We start from the raw sequence: 23,567 nt of genomic DNA on the forward strand, positions 1-23,567 counted from the left end.
ATATAATTATATATTATATATAATATTATTATATATAATAACAATATATTATATTATATTATATTATATATTATATATTCATATATATTATTATAGTATTTATTATTTTATTTTCTATTTTATTTGTTTATATATTTAATAATTTATTATTATTATTATTATTATTATTATTATTATTATTATTATTATTATTATTATTATTATTATTATTATTATTATTATTATTATTATTATTATTATTATTTTATAAATACAAATACAACTGAAAATGAAGTTTAAGGCCTTTCCTCCCAGATAACATTGCTGCTGCTTTCAGGCTAATATCAAGTTGTGCACACCTGATGGAGGGAACAGTGAGGCATCTCAAAGTTCCCATTACTTGCCCCAACAAGCCTTTATTTAAAGGCTGCATGAATCAATCTGATACTGATCCTTCTGCTGTTCAAACAATAAAGTAATATTAGTTCCCAAATCAAAACACAGAGTTTTGAAAAAGATCATTTCTAGCATGCTCCATATATTGGGATTAGCAGAACAAAATTTAGCAAAGAGCAGACAGGATTTGCCCTTGTTATTCCCCCAAAATTATGAAAAATAACACAATGCTGATTAAAATCAGAGGAAACTTTGCAGAAGATATTTTGGGCAGTGGGAGTCCCGAATAAACTGGGAAAAAACCAAAAAAACCCAAAAAAACAAAATTTCAAAAACCACAGAAAAAAAGAAAACGAGACAAAAAATGCCAAAAATAAGAAAACAAAACAAACAAAAAAACCAAACACACATACACACACAAAAAAAGCCCACCAAAACCCACCAAAAAAAAATTAAAATTAAAAAAAAACCCCAAAAAACTAGAAAATCTGCAGAAGGTTTCTAATCCTAAAGCAATCGGTGACTCAGGCCTGCAGCCCGAGTGAGTGAAAGTGCTGACACCAAGCCCAGTGCCAGGGGTGAGCTGGCATGATCATGATAATTCTGCACACTCACTTCCAGCCAGCCAAAATGCCTCCCAAAAATAGAACCAGAGATATGAGCCCTCATTAGAAGTGTCTGAATTACCAGGATTCCTTTTTTTTTAAAAATAAATGTATTGATGACAACTCAGCAGGTTTCCATTCCACTGCAATGAATCTAGTAAAATATTCAGAGTATTTAAAGGGAAACTAAGGACTGGCCCCACAAAAGAAATTTCCTACCTGGCAGTTTTTGGGTTTTGTTCAGCATAAAGATTTACAACTCATTAATTAGCTTTTAGGAGATGTTTTAGGTGCCCTGCAATGAATGCACAGCTCACACTGTAAACTGCACTGAGAGGTTTTGGAGTACAAAACCAGGGTGGTAATGAACAATTAATTTGTAAAAGCATGCTAAAATTTAGGGCTGGCCATTTGACACATAACCACACCTGTGCAGCACTGATTTTTACTTTGCTCTTTGCTAAATTGTATTCTGCCAATCCCAATATATGGAGCATGCTAAAAATGATATTTTTTAAAACTTTGTGTTTTGATTTGGGAGCTAATATTACTTTTTTGTTTGAACAGTACTTTACTTCCTACACTGCTGGAAAAAGGCAGAGAAAATGCAGAATTTTGGGGGAAATCTGTGCCCATCTGAGAGGTCAACACACACCCAAATTAACTCCTCCAGCAAGAACCTCATCCTGTGTCTGTGCTTTGCAGCCCTCTGCATTAAAAACACTGAATTTACACAAAGCTGAATTTATTCTCCCTAATTTTCTTCAATTCCCATGGCTGCTCTTTCCAGAGGTCCACATCTCTTCTTTTATTACCTAAATAAAAGGTACTAAATGCTCCCTTAGAGATCCCTGCTCTCCACCACCACCTTTGAAAAAAATCCTCACCAAGTGCTAAAACTCAGACAAAGCACAGCATTTGCACTGCCCTGAAATGAACATTTTTACACAGCAAAATGAAGCATTTTTGGTACCAACTGTTCCCACAGAAAGGGAGCACTCAATCCAGTTTCCCCAAACGGAAAAAAAAAAAGAATAAAAAGGCAAGGAAAGCCATTTTTAGACTGTACAAAAATACAAAGAACTGATATAACCCACAAGGAAGTGTGGCTTGTGTGCACCACTATTAATCTATCTTGACTGAACAATATATATAATTTTTTTTTTTTTATTTCACTCTTCCGCCTCCACTTTTTGTTTGCTGTTGAGGACAGATAAGTGCTCCTGGCAGTATCTTGGCACAGGCATTTCACTGAACAGTAGCTATTGTAAAAGCAAAAAAAAATAAATAAAAAATAAAATCTCAGTCCCTCAGGTTCTGAGAATTTCACTTTGGGTTGAAAGGTCTCCAATTCCAGGTTCATGCTGGAAAAACAAGAAACCTTTTTTCTGTAGAGGACCCAGTCAATGAGAGGGTTAAAATTCTGATTAAATCCTGGAAGGTTCTGCCAGTGCTGTGCTGTGAAGGCAAACACCAGCCAAGGCCAAGAATCCCACTCCTGGATGGTCTTTAAGATCCTTTCCACCCCAAACCATCTCTTGGTTCTGTGATTTTGCCAAAATCAAAATAACCCTGGGAAGGGGGGAACAGCCAGGGATGAACAGCTCCCTGCACTGGGAACCTTGATTAAGAAATGCATGGGGAGTTCTTGCCTTACCAATGTGGAAAACCAAAACAAAAGTTTTTTAAAGTCTGACACATTAGGAGTTTTCACACAGAAGGGACTGGCTCATCCTAGTAAATATTCCAAATTACTCAGTGCACACTTTGTTTTTAAAGGGATTTTTCAAATCAGTTCACAGCTGTGTCATCTTTTGTACCAGCTTTGTCAGGCCTACTAAATTAGCTTTTTTTTGTTTTGTTTTGTTTAATTTATTTACTCTGAAGTGTCTTTTTAGGGAAGGTTTAAAACTGTGCCAAGAAATAAAAGTGCTAAATCTTCTCAGACGTGAAGGTATCTTAAATAACTGTGTGGCTGTGCCTTTGATCATTTCAGGGTAGAAGCCTGGCAATGCTGCTGAGAGGAGTCAATCCCTCTATTAGTTCAGCAGATCCTGCTCTGAGAAAACAGAAACATTTTGAGGCTCACCAACCTTTATCAAGAATGAAGCAGAAGCTGTAATTGGAAAACCAAGGACTCATTGAGAGCAACTGCTCCCTCTGTAACTTCATTCTGTTAATCAAGTAACAGTTAGGGGGGGAAATAAAAAGGAAAAAAAGATGGTTAACAGTAATTATCCTTCTCTTCTGCAAAGCTGATACATGCATCATCTTCCTCTTTGCTAAAACCTTTTTACTACACAGGCATCCACCACTTTTTCTTTCTTTTTCCTTCCAGCTGGCTGAAATCCTGCAGAGCTGTGACACAGGTGGCATTCAGGTTTTGGAGGCCACAGCCTCTGGACTTTAATTTAGCTACTTGCTTTCCTAGGGGGGAAAAAAAGCAACTTTTTTTGGAGTCATCCTCTCTATTAGTTCAGCAGATCCTGCACTGAGGAAACAGCAACACTTTGAGGCTCACCAATCTTTATCAAGAATGAAGCAGAAGCTGTAATTGGCAAACCAAGGACTCACTGAGAGCAACTGCTCCCTCTGTAACTTCATTCTGTTAATCAAGTAACAGTTAGGGGGGGGAAATAAAAAGGAAAAAAATATGGTTAACAGTAATTATCCTTCTCTTCTGCAAAGCTGATACATCCATCATCTTCCTCTTTGCTAAAACTTTGTGCTACACAGGCATCCACCACTTTTTCTTTCTTTTTCCTTCCAGCTGGCTGAAATCCTGCAGAGCTGTGACACAGGTGACATTCAGGTTTTGGAGGCCACAGCCTCTGGACTTTAATTTAGCTATCTGTTTTCCTAGGTGGGGGGGAGAAAAAAAATCAACATTTTTTTTGGAGTCATCCTCTCTATTAGTTCAGCAGATCCTGCACTTTGAGGCTTACCAACCTCCCCTGCCTTTATCAAGAATGAAGCAGAAGCTGTAATAATTGGCAAACCAAGGACTCATTGAGAGCAATTGCTCCCTCTGTAACTTCATTATGTTAATCAAGTAACAGTTAGGGGGGGAAATAAAAAGGAAAAAAAGATGGGTAACAGTAATTATCCTTCTCTTCTGCAAAGCTGATACATGCATCTTCCTCTTTGCTAAAACCTTTTTACTACACAGACATCATCCACAACTTTTTGTTTCTTTTTTTCCTTCCAGCTGGCTGAAATCCTGCAGAGCTGTGACACAGGTGGCATTCAGGTTTTGGAGGCCACAGCCTCTGGACTTTAATTTAGTTACTTGGGGAAAAAAAAAAATCAACATTTTTCTCTTGTCCCCACCTTCAGCCGAATTTATTTATCCCCTTACTACTCCCAGCAGCTCTGCAAAACTCATTTCCCTCATTCTTTTGGCTTTCTAGGATAAAGAGGCAATTGCACCCTTCAAACCTCATTATGGGGGAAGAAACAACTGAGGCAAAATCTACTTATGATAAAAGGGTCAGTGGAAATTTGGCAATTAACTGTGAGCAGGATGAGCTGCACAAACTGCCAGATCCAGGGTCCCCTTTCTTTGCAGCACAGTTTTTAAAGTAAATTTAATTTATTTTTTTAATACACTTTTCCAGGATTCTTTTACCCCCACTTCATCAGGGTTCTGAGAAGGCATTGCTGCATATCCATGAAAATATCCAGCACACACTGGCAAATCCTTCTGGGTTTTTTCTGCTGCTCAAATTTTCCATCAATTTTAATACCCAGCCTTTTTTTCTGCTGACTGCTTCTCACTTCTTCCATCAATTCCTGAATTCAGGAATTCAGGGATTCCATATTTTATTTCCTCTTCTTCATGTGGGGACTTTTTTTTTTAAATTTGCATGGATAGTTCCTGAATTGTACTGGAGTTTTTTTTTTTTCATTTACCAAATTTCTCATGAGATAATTACCCAAACCCAGGACCAATTTCATCTGAAACAATTGCAGGCACTCAATTTAAAATTAATTTTTGTGTAAATCAAATGCCCCAATTGCAGCTAAACCTTGCAGTGCACTCTTCTGGTGGAGGATGTGCTCTAAATGACAATGAGATAAAAAAGAGGCTCAAAAGGAACAAAACTTTGCTTTTTTATTGCAGTCCAACCTAACCCTTGTCTTTTGATTCAGAGAGCTTCAATCAGCTTAGCCCATGAGTTTTGTGAGCAATAATTCTAATTAAACCCCACTAAAAATGTTGATAGGGGAAATAAACCCTCTCCAAGTATAGATTTTCCTAGAGCTAAAACCATAAGATTATAAAGCTGCAAGCAGCCACTGTAACAAAAGAAGGTGAGGTGCCAGAAGTCCCAAAAAGAAATTGATAAAGCCCTGTTAAGACCCCATTAAAATCTCCTTTGGGAATAATTTGCAATCTGCAAATCACACTCATTCTTTTATTCATTCTGCAAACCACGATCACAAATCATCAACCAATCACCCACCAAATTTTACATTCTTGTAGCTTTTTATAAGTTAATACAATCCAATTATTATTATTATTACTATTATTAATAGTATTATTAATAATACTATTACTATTACTTTATAGTATTATTATTTATAGTATATTATTATTTATAGTATATTATTATTCATAGTATATATTATTATTATCATTATTATCATTATTGTTGTTGTTATGTTTATTTTGATTTATTTTTTATTTATTTAATTTTAAAACTTTAAAGAACAATTAATTGATAATTAATATAATAATAGTAATAATTATAATAGTATTATTAATAGTATTATTATATTATAGTATTATATGTATTATATAGTATTATAGTATTGTATAGTATTATAGTATTATGGTATTATATTATAGTATTATTAATAGTAATAATAGTATTATTATATTATAGTATTATATGTATTATATAGTATTATAGTATTATATAGTATTATAGGATTATATTATTATATTATAGTATTATTAATAGTAATAATAGTGTGTCCCCATGTCAGCTGCATTTCAGGGCAACCAAACAAGGGCAGGAGGCACCTCAAAAAGAACAATTTAGTCTTACTCATGCCCCTGGGAGATGCTGGGAAAGCTGAGCCTTGTCTTCCACTTCCCTCTTTCCCAAGGTGAAGGAGCAGAACCTGCAGGCGTGGGACAGCAAACGTGAGCCCTGCAACCACAGAGCCACAGGAGCACAGCCCAGAAAAGCTGCACCACAGCCCAAAAAACCCAGAACTAACCAAAAAAAACCCAGGGCAACACCAAAAAAAGGCAGAAGCAAAAAAAAAAAGGCAGGAGTGAGAACAAGGGAGAAGTACAAAGTGAGAAGTGGAAGTAGAAAGAGAGCGTGTCAACTCTTGTGTAGCTGTCTGTCCTTCTGGAGTGTGACTCAGCAGAACAAAGGATTTTGTCCTCATGGAGAAACAGAGTCCATATTGCACAGGAAGTGGCAAAAATTCCCTGTCTGGAATGTGACTGCAGCTCCAGTGGCTTCCCTGGGGAATTTCCTCAGCTGCAGATCACCACCCTGCTCCACATCATCTGCAGCCCAGGGTAAGACTCTGCCTTTTCCTGCACTCAGTGGAAATAAAAAAGAAATTTGCAGAAAAACTAGAGATTGTCATAGCTGAGGAAATTCACTTTTGCATTGAATAAATCTGGAAATAGCTGAATTTCCAAACTGGAATACTCTGGAAGGACACAGGTACAGGACAAACCCTGTGCCTCCACCACGACCCAACACTGAAATTGTCACCACACAAAAGTCACCAGGTTTAGGATCAACATCTATATTTGAAATACTTGTACTTCCCTTTTTATACCAGCTCTGTCACGTGCATAAATGTTAAAGGAGGCTGAAAGGGGAACATGAACAAAAAGCTTTTAAACCATCACTTTTTTAAAAAGATGTTTTTAGCAGTAGCAAGAGATGCAGCACTTGGTGATCAGACCCAGCTTATCAGCATTTGGAGTTAAACACCACGGGGCAGAAAAAACAAAACAGCTATAACTTTATCCAAGGACAGATTTTTCTGCAATATCTGTGTTTGGACTAATTTCTGTCACTCTTCCTCTCCAAGCATTCCCATGTCATCACCAGTGGATTTTCTGATGAAAACACAGCATTATTCTACACCCAGAAATCACCTGCTACCATGCAAAGCAGCATGCTCAGGGGGTGTAAAGACATCAAAGTTAATGGAAATTAAAATTAAAAATAAAAGTTATTTTATTAAAAATATTTTTTTAAAAAGGTAAATAAAAAGAAAAGTTCATTTTCTTTGGTTTAGTGAAGCCATGCTTAGCCCCACTTTGATGGAATAAATCTCCACCTCCATCCATGCACTCTTCCTGTTTTTATTAAAATCCTGAGTGCAGTTTTCCTTGCAGAGTGGGTGAGTGGGAGTGTGGAGCACAAGTAAACCCTGTCTCTGCACGTCACAGTTGTGAAACACATTCTAAATAAAACCATATGCTCTCAGAAGGAAAATTTCATCTCTCTCCCCTTTTGCTGCCTGCTCAGGTCGGCCCCAGTGCAGGGCTGAGGGAATGCAAATGCATTTACAGAAAGGTTTGATGAGAAACTGATAAAAACCACACTCATTTCTTTATTCATTCCACAGGGTGAGTGCACAAGAGTCTCGATTTTAAGAAGAATTCTGTGATTTGGCTTTTCCTCTTGTGTTGTCCCTTGAAACGGTTGGGAATTGGTGTCACCTGGTACCTGGGATGTTTTAGTGTCTGAAACTTCAATGATTCCCAGATCATCTCATGATGATGGGGAGGAAACAAACAAACAAAAAATCACTAATCCACTGTTCTGGAAAAAAACCTTAATAACAGATATATTCCAGAGCTGGTTAGAAAGCTCTGTGGTTTGTCCTCACATTTAACACTCCAGTGATGCCCTGTGTGGCTCTCAGCTATGAAATTTAACAAGCCATTCTGTTCATTCTTTGGGACATTTTGCAAAATTTGCCACAGAAATAACTGACCCCATGTTCTTCTTTCCCATTCCTTATTTTCTGGCCAAACACCTGCCTTGGTGACACAGGGAGGCTGACCCAGGGACCTGGGGAGCAAAGACAAACCACCTCATTTCTCCCTCCTGCCAGGACTTCTTTTGCTGACCAAAAACACAGCAAAGGGGAAGTGCCAGAACTTTTTTTTTTTTTTTCTCTGTATAATATTTAATTTCCCATTCTGGGTTATGCAATGAGCAGCTTTTCTCCCTGGGTCTGCACTAGGTATTTTGGACACATATAAAGTGTGTTACCCTTTTTCCTCCCATCTTTTGGCATCTCAGCTGCTGGTCAGGTTGCTCTGAAGGAAAAGGGCAAACCCAAAAGCAACACCTTCCAATGCTGCAGTTGTGGAATGATGGAAAAAAAAAGGAATATTGGGAAAGCAAGCCAGCAAGTGTGAAGGGCCAGGTTATTTAGGAGTCCTCATCAAACCCTCATCTGTGTGATCAGCACTGAACCCCAGGCTCACTGATAAAGGGAAGATAAACTTCCCCCCAAGCTGAGGCTGCTCTGTTGTGCAAACCACAGCCCCACTCCAGAGTTCTGACAGCTAAATGTTGTTAAATGACTAAATTTCCATTAGTAATAGGGATTTTTGCTTGTTTTTCAAGCAGCTTCCTCGCCTGCTTTTCAGATCTACCTAAGGCATAATCACTACCAGAGATGGCTAAAATAATAAAAACTAAATTAAATTAAAGCTGTGTACATTTGTAATGCCTCACCCACAATCAGCTTTGTGTGGCTTCGAGTGGATCACATGTTGTGGGTGTCTTGTCTGGTTTATTTCTTTTGTTTTATCACACATTCTTTCATTTTGAGTCCTGTCTCTCCTGTCACGACTCTCCAAAGGATTTAGACACGCAGCCAAGCATGCAGAGCATGCACGTATTCTGGAAGCACAGATAAATTAAACAAGCTGTACCTGATTGCAACTGGCCCCTCCTCTGCCAGGATTTTGCCAACTTTCATAAATTAGACACACAATCAAGTGCACAACTCAAAAAACCTGGATCTTCACTCTCCTTTTTTTAGCTGGTGAGAAGGGAAGGCACGGCTAACAAATCCTAATGCTCAAAATGTGACACACAGTGGAGAGGGGGAAAATAAAAATATGATTCCTTGAAAGTTATTGACAGATCAGCTGCAACCTACCAGAGGCTGAAAAAAGATACCAGATGGAATTAAAAAATCCTTGCTATTAGTGCATCAAACCAAATGCTGTGTTCTAAAGCCAAACTCTGCCCTCCTCCTGCTGCAAGGAACTGTTTCTTGGAAAATTGCTTATGCCTTTGTTGGTGGTGACTATTGACTCTAATAGCTAAATGTGACAAAGGGAGAAAAAAAACCAAAACCAAAACAAAGCAGAAATACTGTCATAAAACACTGTCCAGACTTACTTGTCTTGAAAATCCCATTAAGATAAAAAAAAAAACCACACAGGTACTGACTTAAAATTGAACCTTAAACCCCCACAAATTGTTATTAATACTGAGTACCTTGATATTTGACTTTACAATAAAATACAAGAGATAGCACACCAAAAAAAAAAAAGAAGTGGGGAGATAGGATTTATGGCTGAAGGAAACATGACAGAAAAGAAAGAGAAAAGAACAAATTCTAATTTAAAATACATCAAGTAAGAATGCCTCTCATTGCCTGTAAACACACACAGATCAGCAGCACAGTTCCACTGGCAGAAGATTGATGCAGGCTTACAAAACACAAAGCCAAACCCCTCAAAATCAGCACTGATGTAACCCCAGTTCAGGCCAGCAAAACCACCTGGAAATCCCACTTAGGATCCAAAACTATGACACTTTTTTGAGCACTTCCAAGACATGAAAACCAAACTTTTTCCCAAACAAGCCTCAAACCGCTCCCAAGGAACTGTCAGACCACTTCCCCATGGGATTACTGAGGAATTCTACCACCTCCTGAGGGTTTAAAAAACCAAAAAGAACTGATGTGTTACATTTATTTCCCAAACACCTGCTGGGGTTTCCAGGCCTGAAGCAGCAAAGGCATCGTGACTGTCACCAACAGGCAGGGCAGAGCTGGGAAAATCACACGGAATTCTGAACCAAGGGGGAAAAACTTGGAGGAGTGAAGTTTAAAAAGCCTGCCACGACCACGGCCTCCCCCAGGATTTTAAGCAGAATACAAATAGAGACTGGGATGCCTTGCTGGAAGCATTCTGATAGCACCAGATATGTCATTTATTAGTTATATATATATTATAAAAATATATATTTATATATGAATTAAATTAAAATAGTAATAAAATTATATATATAATAGGTACATCCTAGATAATATATTATATATCATTATATAATAATAATATTGCATAATATATATTATTATATATATTACATTATTTATAATTGTGTAATAATTATATATTATATAAATTAATTTAGTAAATTTATATATATATATATATATAAATTTACTATATAAATTATTTATATACAGTATATAAATTTATATATTTCTATTTATAGTATTATATAAGCTTAAAAAGCCTGCCATAACCATGGCCTCTCCCAGGATTTTAAGCAGAATACAAATAGAGACTGGGATACCTTGCTGGAAGCATTCTGATAGCACCAGATATGTCATTTATTAGTTATATATATATTATAAAAATATATATTTATATATGAATTAAATTAAAATAGTAATAAAATTATATATATAATAGGTACATCCTAGATAATATATTATATAATATATCATTATATAATAATAATATTGCATAATATATATTATTATATATATTACATTATTTATAATTGTGTAATAATTATATATTACATAAATTTATTTAGTAAATTTATATATATATATATAAATTTACTATATAAATTTACTATATAAATTATTTATACATAGTATATAAACTTATATATTTCTATTTATAGTATTATATAAGTTTAAAAAGCCTGCCATAACCATGGCCTCTCCCAGGATTTTAAGCAAAACACAAATTGAGACTAGGATGCCTTCCTGGAAGAATTCTGATAGCAGCACAGATATATAATTTATTAGTTATATATATTATATATAAATATATATTTATATATTTATTAAAGTAATAATAAAATAACATATATAATAGATACATCCTAGATAATATATTATATATCATTATATAATTAGAATATTGTATAATATATATTATTATATATATTACATTATTTATAATTGCGTAATAATTATATATTACATAAATTTATTTAGTAAATTTATATATATATATATAAATTTACTATATAAATTATTTATACATAGTATATAAACTTATATATTTCTATTTATAGTATTATATAAGCTTAAAAAGCCTGCCATAACCATGGCCTCCCCCAGGATTTTAAGCAAAATACAAATTGAGACTAGGACGCCTTCTTGGAAGAATTCTGATAGCAGCACAGATATATAATTTATTAGTTATATATATTATATATAAATATATATTTATATATTTATTATATTAAAGTAATAATAAAATAATATATATAATAGATACATCCTAGATAATATATTATATATCATTATATAATTATAATATTGAATAATATATATTATTATTATATATATTACATTATTTATAATTGTGTAATAATTATATATTACATAAATTTATTTACTAAATTTATATATATATATATAAATTTACCATATAAATTTACTATATAAATTATTTATATACAGTATATAAATTTATATATTTCTATTTATAGTATTATATAAGCTTAAAAAGCCTGCCATAACCATGGCCTCCCCCAGGATTTTAAGCAGAATACAAATAGAGACTGGGATGCCTTGCTGGAAGCATTCTGATAGCACCACAGATATGTCATTTATTGGTTATATATAGTATATAAAAATATATATTTATAAATGAATTAAATTAAAAGAGTAATAAAATTATATATATAATAGGTACATCCTAGATAATATATTATATAATATATCATTATATAATAATATTGCATAATATATATTATTACATATATTACATTATTTATAATTGTGCAATAATTATATATTACATAAATTCATTTAATAAATATATATATATAATTATTTATATATAATATATAAACTTATATATTTCTATTTATAGTATTATATAAGCTTAAAAAGCCTGCCATAACCATGGCCTCCCCCAGGATTTTAAGCAGAATACAAATAGAGACTGGGATGCCTTGCTGGAAGCATTCTGATAGCACCAGATATGTCATTTATTAGTTATATATATATTATTAAAATATATATTTATATATGAATTAAATTAAAATAGTAATAAAATTATATATATAATAGGTACATCCTAGATAATATATTATATAATAATAATATTGCATAATATATATTATTATATATATTACATTATTTATAATTGTGTAATAATTATATATTACATAAATTTATTTACTAAATTTATATATATATATATATAAATTTACTATATAAATTATTTATATATAGTATATAAACTTATATATTTCTATTTATAGTATTATATAAGTTTAAAAAGCCTGCCATAACCATGGCCTCTCCCAGGATTTTAAGCAAAACACAAATTGAGACTAGGACGCCTTCCTGGAAGAATTCTGATAGCAGCACAGATATATAATTTATTAGTTATATATATTATATATAAATATATATTTATTATATTAAAGTAATAATAAAATAATATATATAATAGATACATCCTAGATAATATATTATATAATATTATATATATTATATTATATTATATTATATATAATATTATATTATATATAATATTATATAATATATATAATATATTATATAATATGTAATTATATTATATTATTATATAATATATATTATATTATTATATAATATATATTATATGTATATTATATAATATATATGTAATTATGTAATAATTATATATATTATATAAATTCATATATTTCTATTTATTTCTATATATTTTTATTTATATTATTATATTTATTATATTTCTGTATATTGAATATATTATAATATATAATATTATCTATATAATATATATTATATAATTATATAATATATTATATAATTAATAATTATGTGTATAATCTATAAGAAAATTATATCTATTATATTATATTATATTATGTTATATTATATTATTATATTACATTATATTACATTACATTATATTTCACCTCTTTCCAAGTGTGCAGATGCTGACAGGGCCAGGATCCTGCAGCACCAGCATGAGGCAAACAGACTCACACTGACATCTAAAGGTGTCATTTACCATCTGATGCCTCACAAAATGTCTGCAAAGGGCCAGCATCTTGTAAAGAGGTAACAAGACAGAAAAAATGTCATTATTTAATTCTCACAATGAGTGTCCAAAGCCAGGCAGGGCAGGGCTTGGAGAAACCTGGGATAGAGGATAAAGGAGTCCCTGCCCATGGAATGAGATGAGCATTAAGGTCCCTCCCAAACCATTCTATGATCATCTGCACAGAAACCCCATTTTTGAGGCAAATTTCCTTGTTTCACTAAGAAATTTGTGGGATTTTCTTCCACTAGAAAACTCAGGTTTTGTTAAATTCTGTCTTAGGGAAAAAGATGCATCTTTTCCAAGGAGCTGGGCACAAGTCCTAGCTGCAGTTCAGCCACTTGAAACCAAGTGGTCGTTTCAGAGTTAATAATTTTTCCCTGCTTTTAAGTTGGTTTAGAGCATAATTCCCATTAGAAAATGTGAATGCTGGTGTTGCAAGCAGCATGGCTTAAATCAGAATATATGAAAAGGTCTCTCATCAGTGATCCTAAACACGCCTCCTACTGTGCCAGAGAGAAATGGACATGGAAACAGAGAGCAAATCTATTTCTTTTGTGCTTTTCAAACCCAGACACCACCTTGTTGTTCTGCAGTCACTCCACAGCCTGTGAGACTCTGAAACCTGCAGACAGTTCCCTGAATAAAATTTATTTTCCTGGATTTCCATAGGCATCCAGCCCATTCTCCCTAAAGTATAAATGCACTGGGAAGGGAGCAGTAAATCCTTCTTTAAGGAGAGGTGCACACCCATCCTCTGTGCCTGTGCAGAGTCTCACATCCTGGCAGAGCTGTATTCCTGAAGGATTAATTTGGGAATAGAATTGGAGGCTCCTGGTGCTGACTCTGGAAAGCCTGATCTGCATGTCCCTTGTTCTGTGGAATAAATCAAGTGAAGAGATAGCTTTAATCCATTTCAGTAATGTTCTTTAAACTTGAAATAATTTATGGTAGCAGAGTCCACTGCTACAACACGAGGTGCTTCATCAGCTGAGTCAATAAAGGTGACCAATCACACCATTTCCTAACTTACACCAGCCCTTGAACAGAGTTTGGTTTTAAATAATTTTTTAAAATAGTTACAGTGCTTTGAGCATCCCTGGCAAGGTGGGGAGAGGAGGGAACTGAAACCCTGAGGAACAGCAAGGCCATCAGTAGTGAACTCAGGCTTCCAAGGCAGCACAGGTAAACCCAAAACCATCTGCAACATCTCACCTGATGGCTCAGGAAATCATTTTTGATTTCTACAAAAGGTGTCTGAGGGTGAGTTACTCCTAAGGCTTCTTTAATCCAAGAGCACACCAACATTCCTGGAAATTACAAAGCCAAGTGGGGAAAGCTGACAGCAGGCTCCACACAAAATTTAGGTTTGACTCAATGCAGCCAAAACCTCATTAGGTTTAAAATTAGTATTTTTCCTCTGCTTTAATCCAGATGTGGACTGCAAAAATAACTGAAAAGTTCACAGACATGTCCGTGGGAGGTAAAGATAATCTTTGTAAAGAATGGTCTCAATTACAGTGATGGGAGTGGCCAGCAACTATTAAAAAATCCTCTAGAAATCCACAAAACCCCATCCAGTCCAGAGGCACTGCCTAAGCTATGAGAATACATTTAAAAACATTGTCCAGTGAAGGCTTTTGTCTGTCTACTCAATTGCAGCACTAAAAAATAAATAAATCCCAAAGCAAGCAATTAAATGCAAGGACTGCTTGCAAACCTGCACCAGACTTTTCAAGGGGTTTCAGCTCTATAAAGGCCACAGTCTGAGTGGCAGATTTCACATCAAAAACAAGGCTGTAAAGTCCAAATCAGCCTGTGGTCACCTTTGCACATTTCTGTCTCTCAAGTGTGCCCAGAAGGTTTGGTAACAGGAAAGGAGGGAGAGCTTTCCCAAATATATTTTTCCAAAAGCAAAAAAAAACCCTAGTGAAAAACTTCAAACAAAAAAAAAAAAAAAAAAAAAAAAAAAAAAAAAAAAAAAAAAAAAGAAAAAATAAAAAGGACTTTATTCAAAGTCCTTGGTGACACATAACATTATCATACATCCCAAAACCAACCATCAAAACCATTTTAGATTCAGGATCTGAAAATTCAAGGCTGGTAAAAATGCCCTAACTGGACTTCCTGAAGAATGAGATCTTACAGCACATCCCAGCCTCCTACAACCCAGAAACCAGCAGCTCATTAAACACATGTCCCACAAGACACAAATAGAGAAGTTTCAGAATTGCTCAGTTTGGTCTCATTTTTTGGCAAGCAACTTTTTTTTCCCCCCAGCCCCCTTCCTTTCAGGCTCATGGCAAAAAGCAGCTTTGGAAAGATTTCTCCATCTGAACCTAACCCCTGGAGAGAACCAAAGACTGGGAAAAAACTGAGAGGTATCTGTGTTTATTGTTGGGATAAACAAACTTCAGAGCATTTATTTGTTCTGTTCCAAGTATGTCCTGTGCTCAAATACCATCACCTTTATTATCCAGAAAATTAAACCCCACTTTGTGCACATGGCTGATCCTTGTGCACATTCCATGTGGCCGTGGGTCCCATTCTCTATTTTGGGTACTGGAATGACACAAAAGAGCTAAAAAAGCATCAGATAAATCTGTGACCAAGAGCCCTCGTGCTGCTGGACCCTGCCAAGCCAGCCCAGGCTGCAGTGGCAGGAGAAGCACATTCAGGTTTAAGGAATTACAAACAGCCACGTCAGGCAGACTTGAAAGTGTCAGGACACAAAAAAAACCCCAATTTTTTTTCCAAACCAGCCCAGCTAAATTAGCACAATCTGCTGCCAGTTTAACGTGCAGGTGCTCTGAAATCCTTCCTGGGACTGCACAGGAAAGCTGAGCTTAGGACTCCAACCACAGAATCACCAGCATTCACTGAGAGGGCTCAACCACTCTCCCAGCCCCTGAGCTGCTCCCTGCCCTTGCTGGAAGAGCAGGATGTGCCAGCAAGTCTGTGGGCCACATGGTGAACTGAGGATCACACCACTGAGGCTGCTTAAAATAACTCCCCCACCCTTTTTTTGGGGGGAGAAAGGGGTGGGGGGAGCGAGTCTGAGGTGCCACAGCCAGCTGTGCTGCTGCAGCTGGAGCTGGGGCAGGCACTGCTGGAGGAAATGCTTCTGCCACGTCCCCAGGCACTGCAAGGTGATGCTGTGACAGAGCAGGACTCACTTTCTCTGCAGGGTGACTTTTTGAAGTGCTGGCACCCTGGTCTGGCCAAAGGATGGGCAGCCCTGGAGGGGGAACCAAGCCTGGAGAGAAGAAGATGCATATTTTGCTCTTCCAGCAAATTGCATCTGGTTTTCCTTCTGTTTTACCCTGACATCTGTCAAATAAAGAGTTTCAGCTCTCCACCCAAAAGGCAGGCAGCCTCAGCTGACAACACCAAAATGCAAAGCAGCCCTTTATCTAACACAGATTGAATTTCACTCTCCTTTCCAGGACTCCTCTCTGCTCACACACGTGGGGTTTAATCCCCACACTCCCCAGATGGAGAGGGCCACTGGCATCAGCGTATTGGACAGGTTTCCAATGTGCTCCACAACTGCAGGACAAGCCCTTTATAATCATTGGAAATATTTAAAAAAACACCTTAAAGAAGACCAGGTTTCCAATGTGCTCCATAACTGCAAGGTAAGTCCATTATAATCACTGTAGATATTTAAAAAAACACCTAAAAGAAGACCAGGTTTCCAATGTGCTCCATAACTGCAAAAGATGCCCAATATAATCACTGTAAATATTAAAAAAAAAACACCTAAAAGCAGACCAGGTTTCCAATATGCTCAATAACTGCAGGACAAGGCCATTATAACATTATAATCACTGTAGATATTAAAAAAACCACCTAAAAACAGACTAAGCCAAACACACACTGAAGAATACACACGGCCTACTTTGATTTTTTTTATTTTTTTTCCTCCTGATGTGCAATTCCAGCTCTGGCAGCCTTTATTTTTAGAAGTACTCCCTCAGAGAGGCCATACTCGAGCTGCAGTGAGCACAGAGGAGCTGTGCCCTGCTTTGAGGGCTGACACAGAGCTTCTGGTGGCACCTGCTCCTCCTCAGACACTCCCCACATGTGCAGTGCCACCTTCTCCTTCCTGCCTCCCTCATACCTGTCAGACCATCCCAAGGGCAAAACCCTTGACAAAATCCAAATCCAAATCCTTGACATGCAATGGACAATAACAACAAAAACCAGCTCCCAAAACCAAAATGCAACAACCTCCCAAAAGGAGGGCCATGGAGATGGTCTGAGGGATGGAGCAGCTCTGCTGGGAGAGCTGGGATTGTTCACCTGGAGAGGAGAAGCTCTGGGGTGATCAAATTGAGGCCTTGCAGGGCCTGAAGGAGCTGACAAAAAAAAGATGGAGACTCGTTACAAGGGCCTGGCCAAGGGGGAATGGCTTCAAACTGGAAGAAAGTAGGGTTAGATGGGGATATTGGGAATGAGGAATTGTTCCCTGGCAGGGTGGGCAGGCCCTGGCACAGGGTGCCCAGAGCAGCTGGGGCTGCCCCTGCATCCCTGGCAGTGCCCAAGGCCAGGCTGGAGCAGCCTGGGACAGTGGAAGGTGGCCCTGCCATGGCAGGGGTGGCACTGGATGGGCTTTAAGGTCCCTTCCCACCCAAACCATTCAGGGATTTCAGGACAGAAATCTCCATCTCCCTGCTGGACTGGTGAGGTCTCCTCTCAGGAGGGTCCAAAACGCTGCTGGGCCAGGTTTGGGGCAGAGCTGGCAGCAGCAGAGGGACACAGGGATGGGCAGCCTGGCCCTGAGTGCCAGGGGTGAATCCTGCCCCAAACCCCAGCAGGACAGGAGGGTTTCCTGCTCAGGGATGGATGCTCCACGTCCTGCTGCAGCCCCAACAACATCTCTGACACTCCCATGCCAGGGATCCCCCAAATTCACCACTGACCCTTCCCCTGGCACAACCTCAGGCAGCACTGGGGGCTCCCCAGCCAGGTTTTAAAAGGAGCACAACCAAGAACTCCTCCAAATATGTTTCCAAAAAAGCCCAAATATTTCCACATTGAGGCCTCAGCTCCCTGATAAGCAACTTACAAATCAGTGTACATGTTTACAGTGGACATTTCAGATCTGTTAGGTAATGAGAGCTGCAAGCTGGATAAGCCCTGCTCGGATTGCTTGGAACTGGAACCACAGAATTCCGAATTTATCGTGGTGCTATCCAAAAATAAACACATTCACTCAGCAAGGACTTGTGACTCGTGAAAAATTATCAGGGTTTTGTGCTTTCCTAACTCACATTATAAAGCCTTCCCACGCAAATGCAGCCCTGTTTCACTTGTATCTTCTCATCAGCTTGTATTATTTAAAACATGTGGGACATTCACACAGATGGAAAAGGGAAAAAAAAAAATAGGTCAGGCTCGAAACAAAAGCCAAGCCATCCTGTTTTATTAGCAGCTTAAACATGCAGAACTGTAAATTGAAATTCCAAGGAAAGCAACATAATGAAAACATTCTGAACACACAAATAAAAAATACAAACCAAAACCTGCTGCAAATCACTGCTACCCTAAATTGCCATGTTGCCAAATGCCTTAAACTGAAAAACAGAACTGATAAGAAGGCTTCTCCAGCTGATATGAAAATGCACAGAAAGAACCACATTGCTCAGTGATCATATGGGATCTGGGCTATAAATCCAGGATTTTTCTAACATCAGCAGCCTGTGTAACAGTCCAGCACCTTTGAAATACTGCTGGACAATGAACAATTAGCAAAATCTTGTCCTTTCATTTGCCAAGATCCTACTTTTAAATAAATTTATTCCTTTCCTTGAACTGACATTACAAACCTCAGAAACATTTATTCATTTCCCTTTTATCTGCTGCACAACCCCAATATTTACTACCAGAACACGTAAAGCCCAAATCAGAGCAGTGAATTTAATTTTGCTATTCAAGCTGAATGTCCCAAACATCATTTGATTGCTGCCACCTATTGTTGTTCCAAACATGTTGCAAGGAGTTAACCCTTTATCCAGCAGCTACTGGAAGTCATGCTGGAAGTAATTCTGGCTCTGCTGCTGCTAAATATGCAAATAATTATGCAACTAAATATGCAACTACATAATTAGCATCTATTTGGGTGTGATGATTGTAGAAAGAATGAATAAAGGTTGAAAATTAAGGTGAATTTTATATATATATATATATATATATACACACACTATTTATTTTTATTTATTTTATATCTATTTTTTTTAAATTACACACTAACTTCTCCATTAATCTTTTCCCTCACAAGAGAAGTAAATCTGGAATATTCATTTCTCACACAGCCCATATAAAATGGTAATTTTAGGTTGCCAAAGGCCACTTAATTCTGCCTCCTAAGGCTCCACAATGACATCATGTTCAGGCTCATCTAAGAGGTTAAAGGACACAAAAACTATCCTGTCTAGTTTATTCTACTGAATTTAAGTATTCAAACAGCAATGTGAAATTTGAGGGGTTGTTTCAAAATATTAATTTTCTGAATATGGTGTAAATAAGTGAAAATTGTTTTCAAAAAAACATGTGTGGGGCAAAAGACCTCCTCCCTCAAACAGGAAAATGGTGAATTCCAGAGGGGTAAACTCCCAGCTCTGGCAAGTCATTTGAACTCTCCAATTCAGGCTCAAATGTCAAAAGCTAATTCCAACCCTCACTAATGGATCAAAGCATCCCCTGCCCCACCCAGCTGCTCCTTTGCCCCTTCTCCTCTCCTGCAGCCTTTATCCACACATTAATGCCAGCAATGCCTCACCACAACCCATTTAAAAATTCATCTGGATTCCAGCTGGGAGCCAAATTAACCCAAGTGGCTCAAGAAAGTCCCGGCACAGGCCCCCAGCCAAGCACTTCAAGCCCTGGCAAAACTGGCCCAAAAAGGGAGCAGCCTCAGATGGGGCAAGGAAAGGGAGACCAGGGGGGATGTGGGAGAGCTTTAAACCCATAAACCCATAAATGGCAGAGCTTTAAACCCATAAATGGCAGAGCTTGAAACCCATAAATGCCCCTGCTGAAGGAGCTGCCAAAGCAGGGATGTGACACCAGAGCAGCAGGAACATCCAAAACTCATTCCTTTAACACTCCTCACCCCAAACCACACCAGCCACTGGGATTAACACTGCCCAGGCACATCTTTTTATTTAGCTCCAGAGTCCTCCTTCTATACAATAAGGGCCTTCCAGAGCAGCAGGGAATATTCCCAAATCCTGCCCCCTTCCCTTTGAGAGGAATGGCAGATTTGTCTTTCCAAACAAGCTGTGGGTCTGCTGGTAGATAAAACCAGCACTGGGAGATAAGAGAAACAATGGGAAGGATTCCACTGATTGATGAATGGAAAAAGATATTTGCTTTTACAAATAAACTTTAGGTGTGCTGATAAATGAAATTAGACATTGAAAGATGAAAGAAACAAGGGGGAAGAAAAAACCCTAAATTCCATAAGAATTAAAAATGAAAAGGGAGGGTTATACATTAGAGGGAAATCTTTGGTATCAGGCATTCTGGGAAGTCTGTGCCTCTCAAGTACCTCAGCCAATGGGGTTCAGAGTTTTAGGAATTGTTGGTATTGAGTTTGTAACCTTTGTTATTTTTGGTTTTTATAAGTAATACTGATAAATAATGTTTGTTGTTAATGTTATATGAATACTTTAAAAAGCTTGTCTTAATCCCTTCAAACACTTCCTGTTGATAAATTGATTATATTATGTGAATTCTCAGATTTTTATGATAAGAATTATTATTATTAAGGTATTGTAGTATTTACAGCCAGCTTTCATGTGTTTTACTATCTTTTTATATGATCATTTACAAGACACGTGTCTCTTCAGGATCCTGCCTTTTTGTTTCTTAAGTACTCATGTGTTTGGTTTGGATTTTTTTAAATTCAGATTGCCAGTTTGGTGGTTTTCTTCAGTTATTATTACAGACATACTCCAGCAGAGAGTTCAGTTGTAACATTAACTTTTTTGGGTTTTTTTGAGTTTCAGTTTTGCACTAGGTAATCAGTCTCTCATTCAGCTGCATTTCCTACACCTTTACACTCTCAGTGTCCAGATCCAGGCTCACAATCTGGACTGTGAACCCTTTCAGAGGGAAACATGGCTGGGAAATTGGGATAAAAAGGGAGGCTGAGTCCTCCAAAAATCTGAGAGATCCCAGGGCAATGCCCCACGGCCTCTCCCTTTATTGGAATAAAGTCAAAGGACTCCTCTGTGTCCTTTTTGGACAGAAACCTCTGGTGTTTGTGGATTCATTTTCCCGACACCTTTAAGCCGCGAGTGGCCACACGTGACCCTTAGCTGGCCCCACAGGGGGAAGCCCTCCCCTTCCTCCAGCTCTGCACATCTCCTGCTCCATCCCAGGGCAGCCACAGAGCCCTGTCACCCCCTGTGACAGCCACAGGGAAGGTTCCAAAGGCAGCAGGAACCTCCCCTTCCAGGAGCAGCTGGAATCGCTACCGGGAGGGAGTGCACAAACATGGCTCCTGCTAGAATCCCATCTTTGCCCCTGGATTTGGGAGAGCAGAGCATAAAAACGACTACAAAGTGACAGTGTGGAGAGGAGAGAACACCTATTCCTTCCAGCAGCTGTCAGGAAATTGCATCTTAAATGCCAGGTGAGGTGAATCCAGGGAAAGCTCCCTCCTCTGCCAGCAAAACTCGGCTCTCTGACACACAACCAAAACATCCCTGAGATTTACACACAGCGATGCACCCGAGCCTCTGCAAGCCAAAACAGAGCTGAAACTGCACCCTGCTCAGGCTCTGAAACACCCTCCTCATCTGCTCTTCCCCCCACTCAGTTCTTAGCATAAAGAACCAGGGGTAAAGATGCCCGTGGCTCCAAAGCCAAGGAGCTCTGGGGCAGGGGGAGTCAGAGATGTCAGTCAGTCCTGCAGCCTGAGATGCAGAATTAACAGCTGGATGGACATCTGGAAACTGGTCTCACCCAGGGAACAGGCAGACAGGGGAAGAGAAACAGGAAGAAGGGGAGGAGAAGACAAAACTTGCTGGATTCCCTCAGATAAAAGTCAACCCTGCAGTTAGAGAGAATATGAAGAGAGGATGTTGTGGGAAGCATCTGGCAGCTCCAGCTCTCCCAAGAGCAAGTGAAATGAGCTGTCCACCTTAATTACACCTTCTGAAGGGGAGCTGCCTGCTTTCTGGACAAGAAATTATTTAATTACCCCAAGAAAAACAATTTGCAAAGACATCAGTACGAGCTGGGCAAGGCCTTGAGGTGCAGACTAGCTGAACCTTGGGAAGGCTCTGAAAAAAAACACTCCCTCTACTTTTCCTCTCTGCTATTTTTTATTTGTAATTTTCTATGCTATTTCTTCATTTATTTTTATTTCTTTCACTATTAACCAGACCACCTCACCTGGGCCAGACTCACCATTATTTTCCAGGGTAAATGAGAGACCTCATGAAACAGAGAAATCCTGTTCTTACAGAATATTTATCTACTTAGGCACCAAGCCTAAAATCAGAGGTTGCAATGAAGATACTTCTCTTTACAGAAATGCTCAAGAAAACTTGTCCAATTCAGTAATTATTTGCAAGCTGCACAAAGACAAGCCCTGCTTTAGAAGTCAGCAAAAAAATTAAAGATCAGATTCAAAACTGATTCATCCATTTAGATATTTTATGCTGTCAAAGTGTTACATGTATGACCTCAAAATTACCCACCTCTTATCAATCTCCAGCCTGTCCTGATGGAATAATTAAGCAACTCAGACCGCTGAGTGTTATTTTTTCCTTCACAAGGTGCTCAAATGCTATTTTAAATTCGACACCTGCCATCCTGAGGGCTGAACTTACTGTTCACAATGTCACCCTGCAGCTGGAGAATCTGTGGGACAGGCATGGTGAGAATTACCACATCAAACTGCTCCGGGGGCCCAGCTTTCCTGGAGACTTCCCACCTGCCATCCCGCAGGGAAATGTGAGTTACATGCTGCTCATAGGACACATCTGCACCTGGATGGGGAAAAAGCAGCAGCTAAATATCTTATAACAGGGAATTCCACGGGGAAAATGCACAGAGAGAGAGTTATTACAAGGGGGACAAGGGGGAATGGCTTCCCACTGCAATTGTAGCTAATTATTTACAAGAGCAGGGTTTTTAAAAATCAGCTGATTAAAAAGAAAAATTAAAACAATTGCACAGAGGAACCAAAGTTTGGCTGCTCTCATGCTCTAACTTTTCTGGACAGGGTTAAATAAGTCACT

General features: G+C 37.7%; 1 protein-coding gene across 8 annotated transcripts in view; it reads right to left on the reverse strand.

Moving 5' to 3' along the window:
* RNLS (renalase, FAD dependent amine oxidase) overlaps positions 1-23,567 on the reverse strand; it is an 81,732-nt gene that overhangs the window by 56,443 nt on the left and 1,722 nt on the right. For 7 of the 8 annotated variants that reach the window (XM_077183442.1, XM_077183446.1, XM_077183444.1 and 4 more), the window contains exon 4: positions 23,157-23,315. In XM_077183442.1, the coding sequence (XP_077039557.1) occupies positions 23,157-23,315 (159 nt within the window). Of the gene's footprint in view, positions 1-6,034; positions 6,172-23,156; positions 23,316-23,567 lie in introns of those variants that run through there. The other variant, XM_077183445.1, reaches the window with a different exon arrangement.

Source organism: Agelaius phoeniceus, chromosome 9 (genome assembly GCF_051311805.1).
Source record: "Agelaius phoeniceus isolate bAgePho1 chromosome 9, bAgePho1.hap1, whole genome shotgun sequence".
In the NCBI taxonomy this organism is placed as follows: domain Eukaryota; kingdom Metazoa; phylum Chordata; class Aves; order Passeriformes; family Icteridae; genus Agelaius; species Agelaius phoeniceus.